This window comes from Prenolepis imparis, unplaced genomic scaffold (assembly GCF_030444845.1).
Source record: "Prenolepis imparis isolate NDT839.2.m4 unplaced genomic scaffold, iyPreImpa1.0 SCAF_5, whole genome shotgun sequence".
NCBI classification, from domain to species: domain Eukaryota; kingdom Metazoa; phylum Arthropoda; class Insecta; order Hymenoptera; family Formicidae; genus Prenolepis; species Prenolepis imparis.
In genome coordinates, this window is record NW_028141163.1 from 5,878,167 (window position 1) to 5,896,845 (window position 18,679).

The following is an 18,679-nucleotide window of genomic DNA, read 5'->3' on the forward strand; positions in this document are numbered from 1 at the left end:
AGCGTCGATAATCCATATTCAATTACATTTTATTTTACACACTCGCGACGCGAATTTCATTAAATCGTAATTTTAACGAATTCAATAATTAAATAATTTAAATGTGCTAATCAACGAATATTAATCATAAAATAAAATTTGCGGATTTGATTAAACAATTTTATATTCTACTTTACTTCAATCGTTATAGTCTTTCAAACTTTATTTCATACATAATATACTCGCGACATGAAAAGACTCAATTTGCAAATTTTTTTAAATCATAGTCTGTTGCGAAATATTTATAAACCGAATTTAAATCATATTTATCGCGGCACATTAAATAAAGATTATAAAGTTTTAAATATAATATAAATTTAATTTTACACATATGTATTTATATACATATATTATACTTCACAATATTTTTATGAAGATCACTTTGTTTCGCAATATCTTTGCGAAGACTATTGTCGCAGTATCTTTGCGAAGATTGCCTCGCCTCGATACATTATTTTGATACTAACTAACAAGCTTAATTTTGCAATTTCTTTGATATCGTTTGACAGATCGCAAAATTAAAATATGCATAAAAAATCAGAATCTAAATATTGGTAACAATATTCAAAACTTGCAAGATAATTGTCGAATGAAATAATCACAAAAATTCTAACACTATCGCGAAATTCTTACGGTTCGCGAATTTAATTCAATGTTATTTATATTAAATAGAAAATTAAACAATAGTAAACTAAAGAAAAGCTAAATCGCGAAATCTATCAATGTATTTATAATAATTATAATTCTCGTGAAATTCTCTCTAATTTATACAAAAATCAAACTATAAAATTCGTAATTTTTTCGCATAATAAATTATCTATGAAAATCTATAGAAAATGGAGAATCGGAAAGCACGTAAAAAATAAAAATTAAAAATCGCGAAATATAATATGTATAAAATCATCACGATTTCTAATTCATTACGATTGCCTCGTAACTTATAAAACTCCGATGTCAATTTAAAGTTTAGAAGAAAAGTTCAAAAATTGAACTATCAAGAGCAGATAAGTGGTATAAGTCAACAATAATATATATATTTATTTATGATTATAATATATATATATTTATGGTTATATAATAATATATATTATAAGAAATAAATGCTCAATTAATTTGGCAAGATATAAAATTTTTAATTATTTCTTGTTTGCAATGTTTTTCTAATATAACGCAATATTGTAAAAAAATATACGTATAAAAATTAAGTAAAATTTATAAATATAAGGTAGCATTGCATCTTTGTTAAATTATGAAAACTTCTATCATAAATTATTTAATTTATTAAAATATTGTTTTGTTATACAAAATATTAATAGAAATTAAATACGTCTTATCGTAGTGAGAATTGTCAAAATAATAAATTATCGAATTATTGAATTATCGAAATATTTGTCAAGATTAATAAATATAGAAAAAAAATATGCGTGTGTGTTTATTACACACATATGTGCGATATTTTTTCATCATTAAAATTCATAGAATACATTGATAAAGTTTAATATAAGTACTAATTATATGACATTTTGATAAAGTTTTTTTTTATATAACAATTATTAAACATTAAATTTTATTTAGAAGTCTTTAATAAAGATACAAAAAATACAAATTTAAAAATAGTTATATTCTACTAAATTATTACATGTGCGATATTGCTACAATGTAATTGTAAATAATAAAACATTTTTCTAATTATTGCAATTTAATAATAAAAATAAAACTTTAATATGTTATAAAATTCATAGAAATATATAGAAAAATTTATAGAAATATTCAATTTTATTTTTATAATAAACCGAAACATATAAGAAACAATTGATAAAAACTGCTAAATGTTGTAAGATTAATTGTTCAATCACGATATTATATTATAAATTAAATCGAAAAATTATTATGATAAAATAATTCTATCTTAAGCATGCTATTTTGTAATATATTTGTTTTTGTAAATATTTTTATTTTTTAGAAGGAAAAAAATATGACTTATACCACTTTTTTGCTTCTATACTACAAAAATCTACAAGCAATACAAATCGCATTGATTTCAAAAATAATAATTTCGGCGGGAAACAAACCATCACCTGTACCCTAAATTCTACTCACCAATACTGCCAAATTGTCTTGCATCGAGAGATCTGTAACAAAAGTATATCAATATAAAGTAGGTATATCGTTTTGTGTACATGTGTATGGATGTGAGATTTAATTAAATAAGTTTAACAAATAAATATTATAAATAAATTAATTTTTAAACTTTAATTTTTTTAAATAAATAGTGATTTTTTAAAATAAAAACTAAAAAGTGTAAATTATTTTTGTGAAAAACATATTAATTATTAAAGTTATTATTATTAGTTTAGAAAAAAATGTTTTTAGGTTTTACCTCACAGTTGCCCCGTTGTCACCCGATGCCTTCCCGGGCCTCCTCCTCCTCTCTTAGTTCATGGTAACACTCACGACACTCGCGAAAACACGAATAATTACGATCGCCCGATACTTTACACGGCACTCCCGACGCGACGCGTGAGACACACGCGTATTTCACGCATTGCACTTGCAATGAGAAAAAAACGATGCGAAAACTATAATCGCACGAATCAACGTCCATTCGACACTCGAGAATCTCGCGCACAGCTTATCACCAATACTACCTGTAACAAATAAAATAAAATAAAACATTACTATTTCAATTTTTATAACATATTATTATTTTAAAATTTAACACATTTTCGCTTTATTAATACTTTTTTACAGAAATCAGCTAATTAAAGCGTTAATTTGCTAATTAATTTTTAAAATAATATATGTTATAAAAATTAAAATAATAATATGTTTTAAATGTGTTATAATTTTTTGACAGTTATCAGCTGATTTCTGTCAAAAAATATTAATCAAGAATAAGATATTATAAACTATAACATATTATTTACAACATATTACTATTTTAATTTTTTACCATATTATTATTTTAAAATTTAATTAGCAAATTGCTTTAATCAACTGATTTCTGTGAAAAAATATTTTAATCGAGTTTAAACAAAGTATATTTTTTTTAAATATCATTCTTTTTAATATAAAATTGAAGAATGGCGTGCGCTTGTGTTGTTCTAGTATTGAAAAAAATATATAGAATATATATATTCATATATTAATTCGTATATTAAATTACAAAAGAAAGAAAATGTGCAAAAAAAAAACAAATAAGAAATTATTTTATTGTATTAAATTATTAACTATATGTAATATATTGCAATTAATTAACTTGTATTAATGAATATAATTTGATTATAAGCTAACAAAAAAAGATACTAATAAATTATACACTGCAATTTAATTACAGAGAAATATTTTTTGATGTACATACAATGTATAAATAATTTATAATGATGTATTATAACAAACTTTAGAACTTCTTAATATATTTAAGATATTAAATATTTATGCAAATACACAATTATTTAATTCTCTCTAAAAAGAATATTATAACCCTCCCCCCCTTATAAAATTAATTTATGAACGTAATTTATTAAAATAAATGTGAAATCTACCTTTGAGCCCATCCTATTTCGAACCAGATCCTCCGGTACTGCAGCCGCTAGATGATAACGAAGAACGTCACAATCGAATCCTAATACTCGTACTTCAGCGTTTTAAAATATTATTCCCGGTACAAGTATCCATATTGTTTTACTCATCACGCATTCTTTCTTTCATGAGTTCACTCAGCGTAGCATACGTTTTTAATCTTCGTGTAACATTGACCGAATGCGCGGCGGTGATGCAAAGGGATGTCCTACTCGAACACTAGATCGGAATGTATATATATACACGACCGATTGTATTTATCTTTTAGAGGATTCCCCTCTCCCTGCAACATAAAAGACAAATAAATATATATGTTTTAAATAATGTTTGTAATTGTATATGTAAATGTGTATATATAATTTATGAAATATAAATTTATTAGATATATTAATATACTAATTCATATATTCAATTACAAAAGAAAGAAAATGTGCAAAAAAAACAAATAAGAAATTATTTTATTTCGTTAAATTATTAACTATATGCAATATATTACAATTAATGAACTTGTATTAATGAATATAATTTGATTACAAGCTAACAAAGAAAAAATACTAATATTATATACTGTAATTTAATTACAGAGAAATATTTTGTGATGTACATACAATGTGTAAATAATATATACAATGACGTATTGTACAAACTTTAGAACTTCTTAAATATATTTAATATTAAATATTTGTACGTATACAATCATTTAATTTTCTCTTAAAAAAACATTATAACTCCTCTATAAAATTAATTTAGAAACGTAATTTATTAAAATAAATGTGAAATCTACCTTTGAGCTCATACTATTTCGCCCGAACCGGATCTTCCGGTACTGCACCCGCTAGATGATAACGAAATAGAAACGTCACAATCGAATCGTAATACTTGTACTTCGGCGTTTCAAAATATTATCCCCGGTATGCGAGGTGATGCTAAGGAGTGTCCTATCCGAACACTAGATTGGAATGCGTACACGGCCGAACTGTGTATTTATCTTTTAGAGGATTCTCCTCTCCCTGCAACATAAAAAACATGTTGTAAATGTATTTGAAATAATGTTTGTAATTGTATACGTAAATGTGTGTATAATTTGTGAAATATAAATGTATTAGATATATTAATATATTAATTCATATATTAAATCACAAAAGAAAGAAAATGTGCAAAAAAAAACAAATAAGAAATTATTTTATTTCGTTAAATTATTAACTATATGCAATATATTGCAATTAATTAACTTGTATTAATGAATATAATTTGATTATAAGCTAACAAAGAAAAAATACTAATAAATTATACACTGTAATTTAATTACAATACCAATAAATTATACACTGTAATTTAATTACAGAGAAATATTTTTTGATGTACATACAATGTGTAAATAATGTATACAATGATGTAAGTATATTGTACAAACTTTAGAATTTCTTAATATATTTAGAATATTAAATATTTATACGTATATACAATCATTTAATTTTCTCTAAAAAGAAAATTATAACTTTAACTTCTCCCTAAAATTAATTTAGAAACGTAATTTATTAAAATAAATGTAAAATCTACCTTTGAGCTCATACTATTTCGCCCGAACCGGATCTTCCGGTACTACAGCCGCTAAATGATAACGAAGTAGAAACGTCACAATCGAATCGTAATACTTGTACTTCGGCGTTTCAAAATGTTATCCCCGGTATGCGAGGTGATGCTAAGGAGTGTCCTACCCGAACACTAGATCGGAATGCGTACACGGCCGAACTGTGTATTTATGTTTTAAAGGACTCTCCTCTCCCTGCAACATAAAAAACATGTTGTAAATGTATTTAAAATAATGTTTGTAATTATACGTAAATGTGTGTGCGTATAATTTATGAAATATAATAAATTTATTTAAAAGCTCATATTCTCTCTCTCACTAAATATAACTGAATATTAAAATCACGAAAAGTATAAATATTCATATATTTGATTAAAAAATTTGTAAAATAACAGGACGCAGTAAATATAACCTATAATAAGAAATATGAATATATATAATGATAAAATATGAATATATAAATATGAATATATAGTTTGAAGAGCTACAGCAATATTTAATAGCTTTTCTTTATATCTTTTACTTTAATCTTTATAACCAAATATTGATGATAAATATTCAATTAATTAAGTTTCTTCTTATTGATTACACTACTGTACATGTATCAAAGATAATGAATGAATGTCGTGCGATTCTTCTCTGCATTCTGTATCATAAAAGTCGCACGAATTTTCTTGGTTATTTGATCCTCGTACTATATATATGTGTGTGTGTGTGTGTTTTTTGATACATCACACATTATTCTTGTATTCGTTAAAAGAATTTCAGAAAAAAATCGATTCTATACTCCCCATAGAATTATTTGTATTATATTTTATTTGTAAAAAGTGCAAGTATAAAGTGATCGAATTCGTACTTTTTCGCAAGACATATTAAATCCTACATTATTGCAAACATCTCAAAATATTTTTGATTTCTTTATCGATTAATCATATGTACTTCAGATATTGTTTCGTTCGAAAAGTATATTTTTGGACAAAAGAACTTTTAATTACCTTTTTTGGTGAAAAATTGTCGAGCAGCGTACGAAGGAAAGAGGCGAGTCGGCCATGTCGCCGCGTTTGAAATCGGCAACGGCAAACGGCAAAACGTCAGCATCACGTCAGCATCACGTCATCGATCGCTTCCATCGCTTCCATCGCTTCCATCAAACATCGAAGGCCGCGGTCGGGAAGACGTTACAGATGCTGCAAAGCATTCCATTAACCAATCAGAATAAAACAATATTTATTCACATTTTGTTTTAATTAATGACATATATATATATATATATGCAGTTATTAAATTCATAAAATCAAATATACATTTAATTTTTTATTCAAAAGATATATATAAATAATATATAAAATACATCAAAACATAATCATTCTCACTCTTTATAATTTACTTGATATTAATAAATAATAATTAAAACAACATAAAACATTTAAATAAAAGTTTTAAATGAATAATATAGAAAAAATTATATATATATATATAAATTAATAGATATTAATTCAATAATAATTATAAAATTAATAATGGGTAAAACTTTTATCATTTAATTTTGAGTTATTTATAATTCCATTATCCATTATTAAAATAAAATTTCACGATACTATAGTTTTAATACATTTTTTAATTATTTCGATACTTATTCGAATTTTTAGAGAGAGAACATGAATCGATTTTTTTTAATTACTTCGAATCAATACATATTACAAAAAAAAGATTTTCCAGATAATCCAGTTTGTTATATATTTTCTTCAATTTGCCTTAGTAAAAATAAAAATTAATTTGCAAGTCATTCTCCATCCAATTATCGATTGGACAAATTATTGTCCAATAAATATTGAACCAATAAATTATGATTTATGCTATTTAAATAAGAAAAATTTTTTAATTTTTTTTTAACTATATAAATAGAATAATATATAAGTTCAATAAGATTATATAAGTTTAAGGAATATTTTTTGCCAAAGTTTATTGCCAAGTTAATTAATAAAACATAAATGATATTTCAAGAGGTGTGTCAACATCAATTGTAAATGTGTCTAGCAATCTTGTTTGGAATATAATGACTAATAATTTATCTAACAAAAAAATTATATTTTTCTTTAGAATTATTCCCATCACATAATTATGGAATATAATCATGAAATTATCTTATTGGCATAGTAATATTCTCTGTAATTTTACTTCCTTTAATATCATGCTTCATATTTGTGTGCGGACAATTTAGTATATTTGCTGCAACTTAAGATACATTCAACATAATCGATATGAATTATGTCAAATATGATTAAAAGATACGCATTCTTGTACTTCGCACTTATCTTATACATATACATTGTAATAAAAGAACAAACGCTGAATCTTAAATAAAAAAATTAATCACATCTTTCGTATTTTTAGGAAATTATAATTTTTGTACCTTTATAATAAAAATTACACAAGAATCTTGCAAAAAATATTTTTTTCCATTTTATTTCCAAAATAATGATATAGTTTTAACTATTAATTAATTTTAGTTAGGACGTCGTAGAAAAATCCCTTAATAACTCCATTCTTTTACAGTTATTAGAAAACTATTAATCTAGAAAAAATGCAAATTTATCACAATAACATTTAACTAAATATGTGTATGTATGTAGTCGAAACTGTATTATATATGTAATATTATTAAAAATATATATTGTGTGTGTGTGTGTCTCAACATTGATAAATCATCAAAATATATAAGAATATTACATACATACTTATATATATTGAAAAAAAAACTAACAAGGCAGATTTCTAAAATAAATCGCCAAATTTTTCAGACTTATAATTATATGTATAATCTTCTCCCATGAGTAAAATGTCAAAGTATATCAAACTTTTGTGATATATCTCAATGAGTAAAAAGAACACATATGTAAAGTAACAAAATAATATTAACTAAAAATATTAGTAAAATATTAGTACTATACTCAACTGTTATGCTCAACTTATATACTTTTTTTCAGTTTTTTATAAAAATAAAAATAAATATAAAAACACTTTCCGTTTTTTATTAATAATGATTTATCATTGCTATATTTCTCTTTAATCGCATATTCTTTGATAAATCTAAAGTCAATTTTAAATCAAAGCTTTAAATCAAAATTTGATTAAAATAGAATCTCTAAAAAGTCAATTAGATAATAATAATAAAGCACTGGTTTACATATATTTATATCCTTAAGATTTAGTTCCGCAAAGAATCTGCGATGCATAAGAAATAAAAAGACACGCTGTAATATATCAACTTTGTAAACAAAAGATTATATTACTAAGAAAACATAAACAAAAGAAAACATAATCTAAATAACTAAAAAATAGTAACAAAACGAATAAAAAAAATTAAATATTAGTATAAAACATACTAACTTATCAAAATATAAAATTATTAATAAAATCTTATAATATTTGTATGTTGTACATCTGTGTATTTTTGTGATGTTTAAAACGATTTTTGCAACTTGTGTAAATTGTACCAGTTCACAGATGTTATATATTAGAAACCAATTATCATTGTTTAATGCATTGCACACTTATTAATCATCATGAATAAGTATGTGTCTTTGAAAAGCACGAAATCTAACATATGATTTCGAACACTTGTTACAAGTATAGTACTTCTCATAAGGACCATCTAATTCTTGATGCACCATCTTCAGATGCTGAGCTAATGATGATTTATGTCTGTAAACGTGTTTATAATAAATATATACTACCAAAATAACAAATAATGTTTCATTATTTATCTGTAATTTTACCTGTATAATTTATTGCAGACATGACATTTAAAATCCTCTTTGTCAAAGTTACAGCGAGTAAAATGTTTTCTAAACTGATGCTTTTCATTAAATATCCTTCCACATTGAGTACAATGAATAACATATAAATCTGAAACAAAAAATTATTTATTTCTATTTATTAAATATTTATTTTGCACATAATTTATATATATTAATTATATACATTATATATATATATATATATATATATATATATATATATATAAATGTATTCTAATTATATTTTTGTTTTTCTTTCTCTTTTATTTACCTTCCTTGTTTTCTTGTAACATTTCTTCAGAGTTGGAAACAGGTACATCAGCTGAGATTGCAGTTTCAACGAGTGATTTATCTTGAGAAATTACATTACTTTCTTTCATTAAACTGTTTTCTAAATTCAGATAATCTATTTCATCAAAAATGTTCATTTTTTCTGGAGATTCAAAAAAATTTATCGATCCATTAGGTTGCTTAACAAATCCTGTAGAACATGATTCTACACAAATATCATGCACTTTATCAATATGGCAAGATTGTAAATTTTGTGGTTTATTTTGTTCCATCAATGACACATTTGCATTGCTTTCAATTAGTTCTGTTATATTATCGCTGCCAGTGCATACATTTTTTTTTATAATATGCGTATCTTCAAGCTTTTCATAAGAAAGAGTTTTCTTATCTAATTCTTCCAACCAATTGTCACCAAGTATATCATCATAATAATCACTAGTATAAACATCATATGTAAAAAGTTCTGTTTCCATGTCGCTATTTATAGAGGTTGAAACTGGCTCTTCATAAAAAATAATATCTGTGTCACGTGACATACAATTTAGGCAGGTACAAGTACACAATACTTCAGGTTTCAATAAAAAATTTGAAGCGTCTCTATTTATCAATTCTTCTTTCAAGTCAGTTTCCATTATTGGAAACTCATAATTTGTAAGATTTTCTTGAAAAATATTTTTATTCTTCATTACATTAACTTCTGTTGAATTGCCAGAAATAATAGGATTATAATTTTTGTCTTGCTTTTTCTCAAGATTGTAAATCTCATTGTTACAGTAGAAAATATTAGACGACTCCACTGCTTTTGTTTCAATATCGTTTGAATCGTTTACGTAGCTTGAAGTGTTAGGTTCACAGATAGATTGAGTAAGTATAATATTATTGGGAAAATTATTAACATCTTGCACTGCAATGTTTTCTTTCATATTTACGTGTGAAATAGTGGTTAATCCAGTATCAAAGTTTGATTTTTTATAAGACTCTTTATAAGATTTTTTATGAGACATTTTCTTCGTTTTGCAACTAGATTTGCGATCTGTCAATTTTCTTGATTTCTTGTTACACAAATTTCCTTTCTGCTTATTATATTTTAATCTCTTCAATGATGCAGTCTTCTTATAGCTTAGCGGAATATGCAACGTATTTAATTGATTAACTTTTTGTAACATATTTTTATCTTTGTTATTATTCCAATCAGGCATATCACAGGATAGATTTAATGGATTGTGTACTTGTTTTCTTTGATGATGTGATTTTGATGATGCAATTCTACTATAATTGGCTTCCATCTCTAAATCAATGCTAGATAATATTGTATTTAGCTCAAAATTAGTATTTATATCTTTCGATACAAAGCAAGTATCAATCTTATCCAATGTAAGTGCTTTATAATTTTTAAATATTCTTGTATTATTATTTCTTAAAATATTAGGCAAATTCCGTATAGGTTGTGTATTATCCAATGTTTGATTTATAATAGTTTCTTTTTTAAGTATATTTAGATCCTCAACAAAAATGGGTTTAGAAGATTCCATAGAAAGCATAGATATTTTAGTATCCTTCATACTTCTTTCAATATTGCAATTATGTGTCTGGATACTCTGTTTCGATATGCATAAAACCTTTAATCAATAAAAAAAAAAAAAATAATAATTGGTGCAAACATTTCTGTAATAAGTATATATGTATCAATCAAATTATATAAACACAGATATAGAAGATGAAAATGTATGCAGAATTATTATTAATAAATTATTAAATCTATTACATTGCATAATTAAAATAATGAAACATTTAATTGGCATTTCAAAGAACATTTCTACATATTTTTACTTTTCCATTTAACGAAATAAAATCTCTATAATATAAATAATAATAAAATTAATTTTTTTCTTATCTAAACCAGTAATAAATGTTAATATAATAAAAGTCAGATACGTCACACATATTTAATATAATATTGATCGTCTATGCATAAATAATGATGATGACGACACAGAGATAATTTAAAACATCATTTTATGTACACACATGCACACAGTAAAAATATATACATATATATAGATTCACATGGAATCTATGTATTTATCAGAAAATTTAAATATTTATTTTATAAATTTTTTAATATTTCTATATCTCTTGAATTATATAATTGAATCAATTACGTATATTATTTAAATATTAACTTTAATCATAAAATGTTTTTTAATTGTATTTTCTACTTCGTTTTCAAAACAGAATATAAACAAGTATAAACAAAGCAAATAGATTCCATCATTTGTTTCTTTTTTATATCTCAAATTTGGAAAAAAAATGTGAGATGTCATTCATAATAAAATTATTATTATGAATAATCAGGTCTTATTCAGTCCTCTTGTAAAGTACATTCTAATTAAAGATTTGTTAGAATTTCTAAGTGTGTGCAATAAAACTTTGAATATCTGTGACTAAAAAAATTGTAACACCTTAAATGTTAAGTAATAAAAGCACAATAAAATATGAGAAAATGATTGCCATTTTTCTCTTGTCCTTTATCGCTTACAGACAGAAATATTAATTAAATTCGAGGTAAAAATATGTTTTTATGTCTTATTTTAATCAACTCTGCACATACTATTGTCAATTAATATTTCTTTCACAGACGTCAGTTTAATTATTAGATAAAAACGTTAATGTCAGACTCACACTATATCGACAGTAAAGAGTATTCTTCACGTCCTATTGTTCCAAGAGATTCGCCAATTTTTCACATCAATATAATTCTCACAGTGCAGGTACACATAAAAGGGAATTCGTCGCTTGCTCGCGCAAGACTAAATACTTAACTAAGGCAAAAGGCAAGCGACATACGACGCGCCTTCTTGGTTACTAAACAGAAAAAGAAACTTGAGAAGTCCTTGAGTGAGCGATAACGCTAGAAAAAAAGACGTCCTACGAACGCCGACATATTATAAACACTGTTGCCCCGAATGCGTCCCTTTTTTCTAAACATATGATCTATAGATGCGCTACGATAATATAAACATTTTCAATCGGATCCAAATATACATATATATACATACTAAAGTCTCTATGTACATACGAAGAAGATGTAGGCTGCTGCGAAGGATCCTTAGCAATTGGCCGTTTCTTCTTACATCTATCACATGTGACGCATTAAACCAGGGGTTCCCAAACTTCTTACCTTCACGTCCCTTTAGCTTATTGTTGACGCTAATATATTTATTCTTCTTGCTCTCTCTTTGATCATAACTCAGTACAGAATTAACGTAAACAGCTTATAATGTGAGATTACTAATTTTTACCAACATTAGCAATCTTTTTTTTATTAAATTATTAATAATTATGTATGTCTTTTGCGATTTGAGAACCAACATATTATGAGTTGAGTTAACCAATCATAACCTTTTTTTTAATTATACTTTATAAAATAAAGAAAGTTTAGTTAACAAAATAACATGAAACTATAAATATTGATTAAATTTTGTGAATTTAAAAATAATTAAAACAATAATTGAGATCGACATATTTTTTCCATATTTATATTGGGAGCTTTCCAACAATGACACAGTGTGACACAGTGTATCGTTCTATCTTTCTTCAATACCAGTGAACAACAAAGATAGAATGATACACTGTCACACTGTGCCCTTGTTGGAAAGCTCCTATTATTAAAAGATACAGCTGGAATTGAAAATATTTTAAAGAATTTGTTGCTTCTAGAAAATAAATCATTTTATAATGCTAATGATGTAACTTTAAATTGTGTATACTATTTTATTGAATAAATAGATAAATTCCTTGTAAATCTCAGGAAAATTAGCATATATAAATGTATAAAGTGAGATATAACATGTTAATAAAATTTTATTAAAATAAATTGCAAAAAATTGTGATATAGCAGTTTCGAAAATAATACTTTTACAAATGTTGTAAACGCATTTATATGTTACAATAAATACATGAAACAAATAAATTGTTAATCTGAATACTTATTTTATATATATAATCACTTGTGTCAATCTCATAATATAAAGTTACCAATCATTAGCATCATCTTCATCATTATTATTCTTTAAAGTTGAGAATAAGACATCTCTGACCTTGGGTCGAGGATCCTCCTTAATCTTTGTTGGTATAGCCTCTTCTTGTCCCAACATCCATTCCAATTCTATAGAACAATAAACAGAAACTCAAAATTTCCCATCTTGTGAATATTATCTTTTCTAGAATACTTTAGATACATCACCTGCTTCGGACAATTTCATGCCACGGAATTCAAGTGGTCCAATAATTTGTTTCACCATATTTCCGTTTTGATAAATGAATATTGTAGGGAGATTGCTGTCAGGCCAATTGGGAATACATGTGGTAGAGATGCTTTTCAAAAACTTTGTGGTAGGAAATTTTCGCGCTAAACTGGCAAGGTGCTGATTGACTAGAGCACAGAGCGGAATGCTAAAAGCATGTTATTCAATTAATATTTTGTCTATGTTTACTGTAAAAGTTTATATTGTTCTTGCGTACCCAGATTTATAAAGATGTAAAATAACCCATACGTCCTCCTCAGCCTTATTAATTTCTTGAACATAATCTTCCGCAGATATCTCTTGTACTTCTCCATATTTAGACTTGTTTGCTAGTTCCTTCATTTCTGCTATCCTCTTTTGTCGATATTCCTCCAGAATCCGTTCATCCTCTTCGTCCTCCAGTTCATCTAACTCGTCCAAAGTTTTTTCTTCTAAATTATTAGAAACTGTAACCAAATAACAATATATTGATAAAAACTATTTAATAAGTAATTTTGAAAAATTAAGAAACATTAATTACCACGTCCTGTTTTTTCATCTATAGTACTCTCCAACAGATTTACAATTTGATCTTCCGTAACTTCTTGCTCCTTCTTCTTTTCAGGTATAATACCTTTCCTTCTGAGAATATCATTCCATTCAGTATCCTCATTTGGATCTTGCTAAAATAGAAAAATAAATCTAAAACTAACTAACGAACAATATAAAATATATCTGAATTTGTTTTCTATATTATGACACGCTTATTAAATATAATCTAAATAAAAATAAAGCGTCTTTCTGCCTACACAGTCATATTACCATATAAGGAGTCACGCATGACTAACCTTTGCTTAACCTCTTCCTCCTTCAAAATGCTCCGATTTTTGCTACTAGTACTTACCATTTTGAAAAATCGATATTAAATGCTTGTATAAATCTGTTTGAAATTGACGATGTTTTGCATTTATTATATATAAATTCCTTTGAATGTACGCAAGAGACAATTATTATAACGCGAGAGATAATACGAAGATGACGTGAGAGAGAAACAGCAACAGCTGATCTATTTTCTACATTTCCACTTCAATGAATTAGTAGTCACGTGTGCAGTGCACATGTGTACTACAATATTATTATTGATTACATATTATATATAAACGAAAATTAATTACATATTATCTCCAAATTTTATTGTACAAAGTAATGCTGCAATGAGAAAAAATATATATTAAATATTAACGCGAAAAGAAATTTATTTATATGTACATATATGCGAAATCTCCTAAAAATATATATATTACTTGTGCATATAAAAGTAGTTAGTCATCTGTTTTATTATTCTCATTCTTTCTTTACATTTATATATTTTATTATTGAATAACTACTTATTATTTTAACTGTAACTAATTAATAAACTATTTATTATTTTAACTTTTTAATCAATGAGGTATTATTCAGAATTCTCATTTTGCATACATCACTGTTGCATGCAAAAGATATAGAAATATTATATTTTGAGAGCATTATAAAATAACTTTTATTTATCATATTTGTTATACAAGTTATGAAAATTGATATTGAATTTTCATATATATAAAAGACATATATCTCTCTCTCTCTCTCTCTCTCTCTCTTAAAACTTAAAATTTGGAAAATGTTCTGTTTTTTTCTTAAGTTGCTTATAATCATTTCTGAAAATAAGATTATGTATATATGAAAATCAAGAAAATAACAAGTGATTAACACTTTACGATCAATCACTTTTAGCACTTTTCTTGGAAGTTACATATCAGTCTTTATATATGTTGCAACCTGTAATTAGCATTCTAATCATAGACTTTTGCAATCAAAAATCTTCTGTTACCATTATACACTATAATAAATAGATAAAATATGTATTATATATATTTATATAACTTATGATAAAAATATGCCCGTTTAATTAAATAATAGATGTAAACATATTGATAATTGTGTGTCTGCATACATAATCAAACATGAATACAGATATGTGTATGTGTATGTGAATTCTTAGCTAAAAGTTGATCGTATATGTACTTGTTATATTATCATAATGTGTAATAAGAAGAATAAGTGTCTTAAATAACATGTGCAATAAAACAAATTTCGGTCAATTTACTAAAATACATAATAAAAATTATCTACTTATTTTCTTGATTTGTCGCTTCATTTGATTGTTGATTTTTTGTTTCTACAGGAAGCGCAAGGGTAGCAATTGCAGCGCACAATGCGGTTGTCGCATAAATGGCCATAGCTCCCGTGATGGACCACTGTAGAAATACTTGCGCTATGTAAGGAGTAACCATAGCACCGATTCGTGCCATGGCACTGCATGCGCTTACGCCTATGCTTCGTAAATGAGTAGGATACACTTCAGGTGTATACACATACGCGGCTTGAAATACACCGGCGATTAAACCTCTCGCTAGGAAAATGGCTATAGTCAACGCTGCTCTGCTTAGCAAGCAGGTCCTACTCAAAAAACAAATCACCATAGCGAACATTACCAACTGGCAGGCCATCGTCTTTCGTCTACCTATTTTCTCGATCGCAAAGACGGTAGAGAAAATGCCGGGAAACTCTGCCAATGTTGTCCAAAGCAAATCGATGTAATCGCCACGTTGTAATCTGCAATCAAGTTGGCACGTACTATCATCTTTGTTCGTGTCTTGTGTGCCACATTGCTCCGAGGATGTGTGAAAAAGTTCAGTAGTCATTAACACTATTCCGTAGTAACAAAATGCTGTACTCATCCTGGAAGAAGTTAATATACATGTTTACTATCAAAACCAAAAAACATTTCTTAACTTTATATATTATATAGTTTGCATTTACCACACAAGCCAAAGTAAAGCGGATGTTTTGAACATTTCTTTGCTTAAAACATCCTTTAATCGAGCATGATGAGCTTGATAAAATCGATCCAAAACTAATCTCCCTAGAGGTAATGATTTTTTATTTTCTCTAGCTACACGTTCCAATGTCGAAATCGCACGATCTGTTTTTCCAGTTGTTATATCAAATATTGTAGATTCCGGTAGCCACTGCAAATATATATTATTTATTATATCACTATTTGATGTAATTCATATTTCTAAAAAAGTTTCTAAAAAATTTATTAAATTTCCTAAGACAAATATATTTAATAATATAGATAAATAATATATACTAACAACTATATAATAATATAGATAAATATTATATACTGAAAATATTTAAATTTATTACAAACCGGCGATATTACAGCAAATATAAATAATGGAATGGATGATAATATAAGAAGCCATCTCCAGCCAAGATTAGGCATAACGATCAATGCAATTGCCACTTCAAAACAAGCCCCAAGAGCCCAAAAACACTAGTAAAATATATATATATGTTTATATTATAAAGATGTTATATATTTAATAAATTATTTTAATCTTCTCCTTCCCCTTATAAACATGATAACTCACATCCAGTAGAATAACACATCTTGCTCGTTGCTTTGCCGGCAAAAATTCTGCATATAATGTCACCCTGAAGAGAAAATGTATCAACGATAACAACATACTGCAAAGCAAACAAGTTGCTCGTCTTTAACAAACTTACCAAATACTTACGATTGTGGTACACAACCAATAGCAAATCCTACAACTCCTCTAAGCAATAGAATCCAGAGAAAGTTTGGTGCAAATGAACTTAAAAATGCGTAGTAAGATAATAACACTGCACACAAAGTTAAAGCTTGTTTACGACCATATCTGTCACTCAAATTATTCCAGAAAGTAGAGCTTAACATCATGCCAAGAAAAACCACCTGAAAATTTGATTTCCAGAGTAATAACTTAATGATTCTCATGTATATATATGTATAATAATTATTGAATTTAACAATTACTGTTGTGGTCAATGCTTGTTGATATCTAGAAATGCCCCAGTCACAATGTAAGGATGGACTTAGGATACTCAGTATTGTGATCTCCATACTATCAACCATCCAACAAAGACCCGTGAATAAAGACAATTTTACTTGAAATTTTCCAAAGCCTAAAGCATTGATAGCTTGTACCACGGTGAAGGTATCTGTCAATAAAATATTATGTAACTTAATTATCATAAATTACTCTTACATTACTTTATGTTCATATTTCTTTTACTTTACATTCACATATAGAAAACATATAAAAAAATCCTTTAAATATTATACATTTTACTTTACTACTACATAAGATTTGTGGAAAATACAGACCTATTTCCTTGTATGCATGCATTTCAAACGTATACCGTTGTTAAAGACATTTTGCAATATCCTGTGTTAACAGTATAACTTAGGATAGTCATTAGTGAAACCAGAGTCCCCAGTGTTATGTTATCTCATGCGGTATTAAATATTTACATAGTATAGGTTTTCTTCTCATCATTATAGATTAAAGTTAGGTAAACCCTTCTGTACAATTAAGAGAAAGACATAAATTAATCAACAAATAAAGATATAATTAATTGACAAATAATCACACTATAATCTATTATATACATTTTCATAACTGTTAATAACTTGATGTAACATACCATCTGGTATAACGACAACGGAAGAAAGTTCCATTGATCGTTCAGTACCATTTTCAAAGTTCGTATGACAACTTGTACTCTGAGCGCAAACATTTAATTCAGAGCCTTGTACTTCATCCAATTGACGATACGGTTCATTGGATTTTTTATCTGAATTCGACATGATTATGCGTCCAATGTAAACGTAGACTTCAACATATAACTAACTACGTTTCTTGATATCAATTTATTTTATTCGCCCAAAGCCTCTTGAAAACGGTGAATCGGACGAAATATGTTTTTCGATTTGGCCAGGAATGTCTTATTAATCTTATGCAAATCGTCAAATCTCGCATACAATTCGCGTCATACATAACTGTCAATTGCGATATCTGATAGCACGGACACGAACCAAGTGACGATTTAACCGACAGTAACGAAGAGCGATTGTGTTTGTAATCAGTGTTGCCAATTTCAGATCGCGTAACCATAGAATATATAATATATACATAATAGCGCGTGTCGGTCGCGCCCGT

At 26.5% G+C, this 18,679-nt stretch overlaps 4 protein-coding genes across 6 annotated transcripts in view; all 4 read right to left on the reverse strand.

The window, feature by feature from the left end:
- Task6 (TWIK-related acid-sensitive K[+] channel 6) overlaps positions 1–6,330 on the reverse strand; it is a 94,570-nt gene extending 88,240 nt beyond the window's left edge. The window contains exons 1-6 of the mRNA XM_083038619.1: positions 6,208–6,330; positions 5,182–5,407; positions 4,406–4,631; positions 3,585–3,904; positions 2,420–2,687; positions 2,140–2,171 (exon numbers count right to left, since the gene is read on the reverse strand). The gene's annotated coding sequence lies outside the window, so the exon portion shown is untranslated. The remainder of the gene's footprint in view (positions 1–2,139; positions 2,172–2,419; positions 2,688–3,584; positions 3,905–4,405; positions 4,632–5,181; positions 5,408–6,207) is intronic.
- A 1,069-nt stretch (positions 6,331–7,399) lies between these two features.
- Positions 7,400–13,050, reverse strand: LOC145936188 (uncharacterized). Of its 2 annotated transcripts, none has more exons than XM_083038109.1 (4): positions 11,986–13,050; positions 9,284–10,922; positions 8,992–9,121; positions 7,400–8,917 (listed from the first exon to the last, which is right to left on the reverse strand). In XM_083038109.1, the coding sequence occupies exons 2-4, from the start codon at positions 10,863–10,865 to the stop codon at positions 8,770–8,772; spliced, it is 1,860 nt and encodes a 619-aa protein (XP_082894235.1). In that variant the 5' UTR covers positions 10,866–10,922; positions 11,986–13,050; the 3' UTR covers positions 7,400–8,769. The 2 variants fall into 2 exon arrangements, with proteins under 2 accessions (XP_082894235.1, XP_082894236.1); XM_083038110.1 differs by having other exon boundaries at positions 9,284–10,968.
- A 133-nt stretch (positions 13,051–13,183) lies between these two features.
- Viaf (viral IAP-associated factor) lies at positions 13,184–14,663 on the reverse strand. Its single transcript, XM_083038111.1, has 5 exons — positions 14,494–14,663; positions 14,131–14,272; positions 13,828–14,056; positions 13,550–13,758; positions 13,184–13,471 (listed from the first exon to the last, which is right to left on the reverse strand). The coding sequence occupies exons 1-5, from the start codon at positions 14,494–14,496 to the stop codon at positions 13,338–13,340; spliced, it is 717 nt and encodes a 238-aa protein (XP_082894237.1). The 5' UTR covers positions 14,497–14,663; the 3' UTR covers positions 13,184–13,337.
- Positions 14,664–15,188: 525 nt separating this feature from the next.
- LOC145936367 (synaptic vesicle 2-related protein) lies at positions 15,189–18,627 on the reverse strand. 2 transcript variants are annotated; one of them, XM_083038528.1, is made up of 8 exons: positions 18,165–18,302; positions 17,845–18,042; positions 17,494–17,678; positions 17,216–17,412; positions 17,069–17,132; positions 16,846–16,971; positions 16,449–16,657; positions 15,190–16,367 (listed from the first exon to the last, which is right to left on the reverse strand). In XM_083038528.1, exons 2-8 carry the CDS (start codon positions 17,864–17,866, stop codon positions 15,755–15,757), a joined length of 1,416 nt encoding a protein of 471 aa, XP_082894654.1. In that variant the 5' UTR covers positions 17,867–18,042; positions 18,165–18,302; the 3' UTR covers positions 15,190–15,754. The 2 variants fall into 2 exon arrangements, with proteins under 2 accessions (XP_082894653.1, XP_082894654.1); XM_083038527.1 differs by lacking the exon at positions 17,845–18,042 and having other exon boundaries at positions 15,189–16,367; positions 18,165–18,627.
- Between the last annotated feature and the right edge of the window lie 52 nt (positions 18,628–18,679).

Coding starts and splice junctions, on each gene's coding strand:
- LOC145936188 (XM_083038109.1), bottom strand. CDS start 10,865: ATGAAGGATACTAAAATATCTATGCTTTCTATGGAATCTTCTAAACCC. Junction 9,122..9,283: donor GTTACAAGAAAACAAGGAAG/GTAAATAAAAGA, acceptor TTTTTGTTTCAG/ATTTATATGTTATTCATTGT. Junction 8,918..8,991: donor GTCTGCAATAAATTATACAG/GTAAAATTACAG, acceptor ACACGTTTACAG/ACATAAATCATCATTAGCTC.
- Viaf (XM_083038111.1), bottom strand. Junction 14,057..14,130: donor AGATGAAAAAACAGGACGTG/GTAATTAATGTT, acceptor ATTTGGTTACAG/TTTCTAATAATTTAGAAGAA. Junction 13,472..13,549: donor CATGAAATTGTCCGAAGCAG/GTGATGTATCTA, acceptor ATTGTTCTATAG/AATTGGAATGGATGTTGGGA.
- LOC145936367 (XM_083038527.1), bottom strand. CDS start 18,327: ATGTCGAATTCAGATAAAAAATCCAATGAACCGTATCGTCAATTGGAT. Junction 17,679..18,164: donor CGTTGTCGTTATACCAGATG/GTATGTTACATC, acceptor TTTTATTGACAG/ATACCTTCACCGTGGTACAA. Junction 16,368..16,448: donor GCTTTACTTTGGCTTGTGTG/GTAAATGCAAAC, acceptor AACTTCTTCCAG/GATGAGTACAGCATTTTGTT.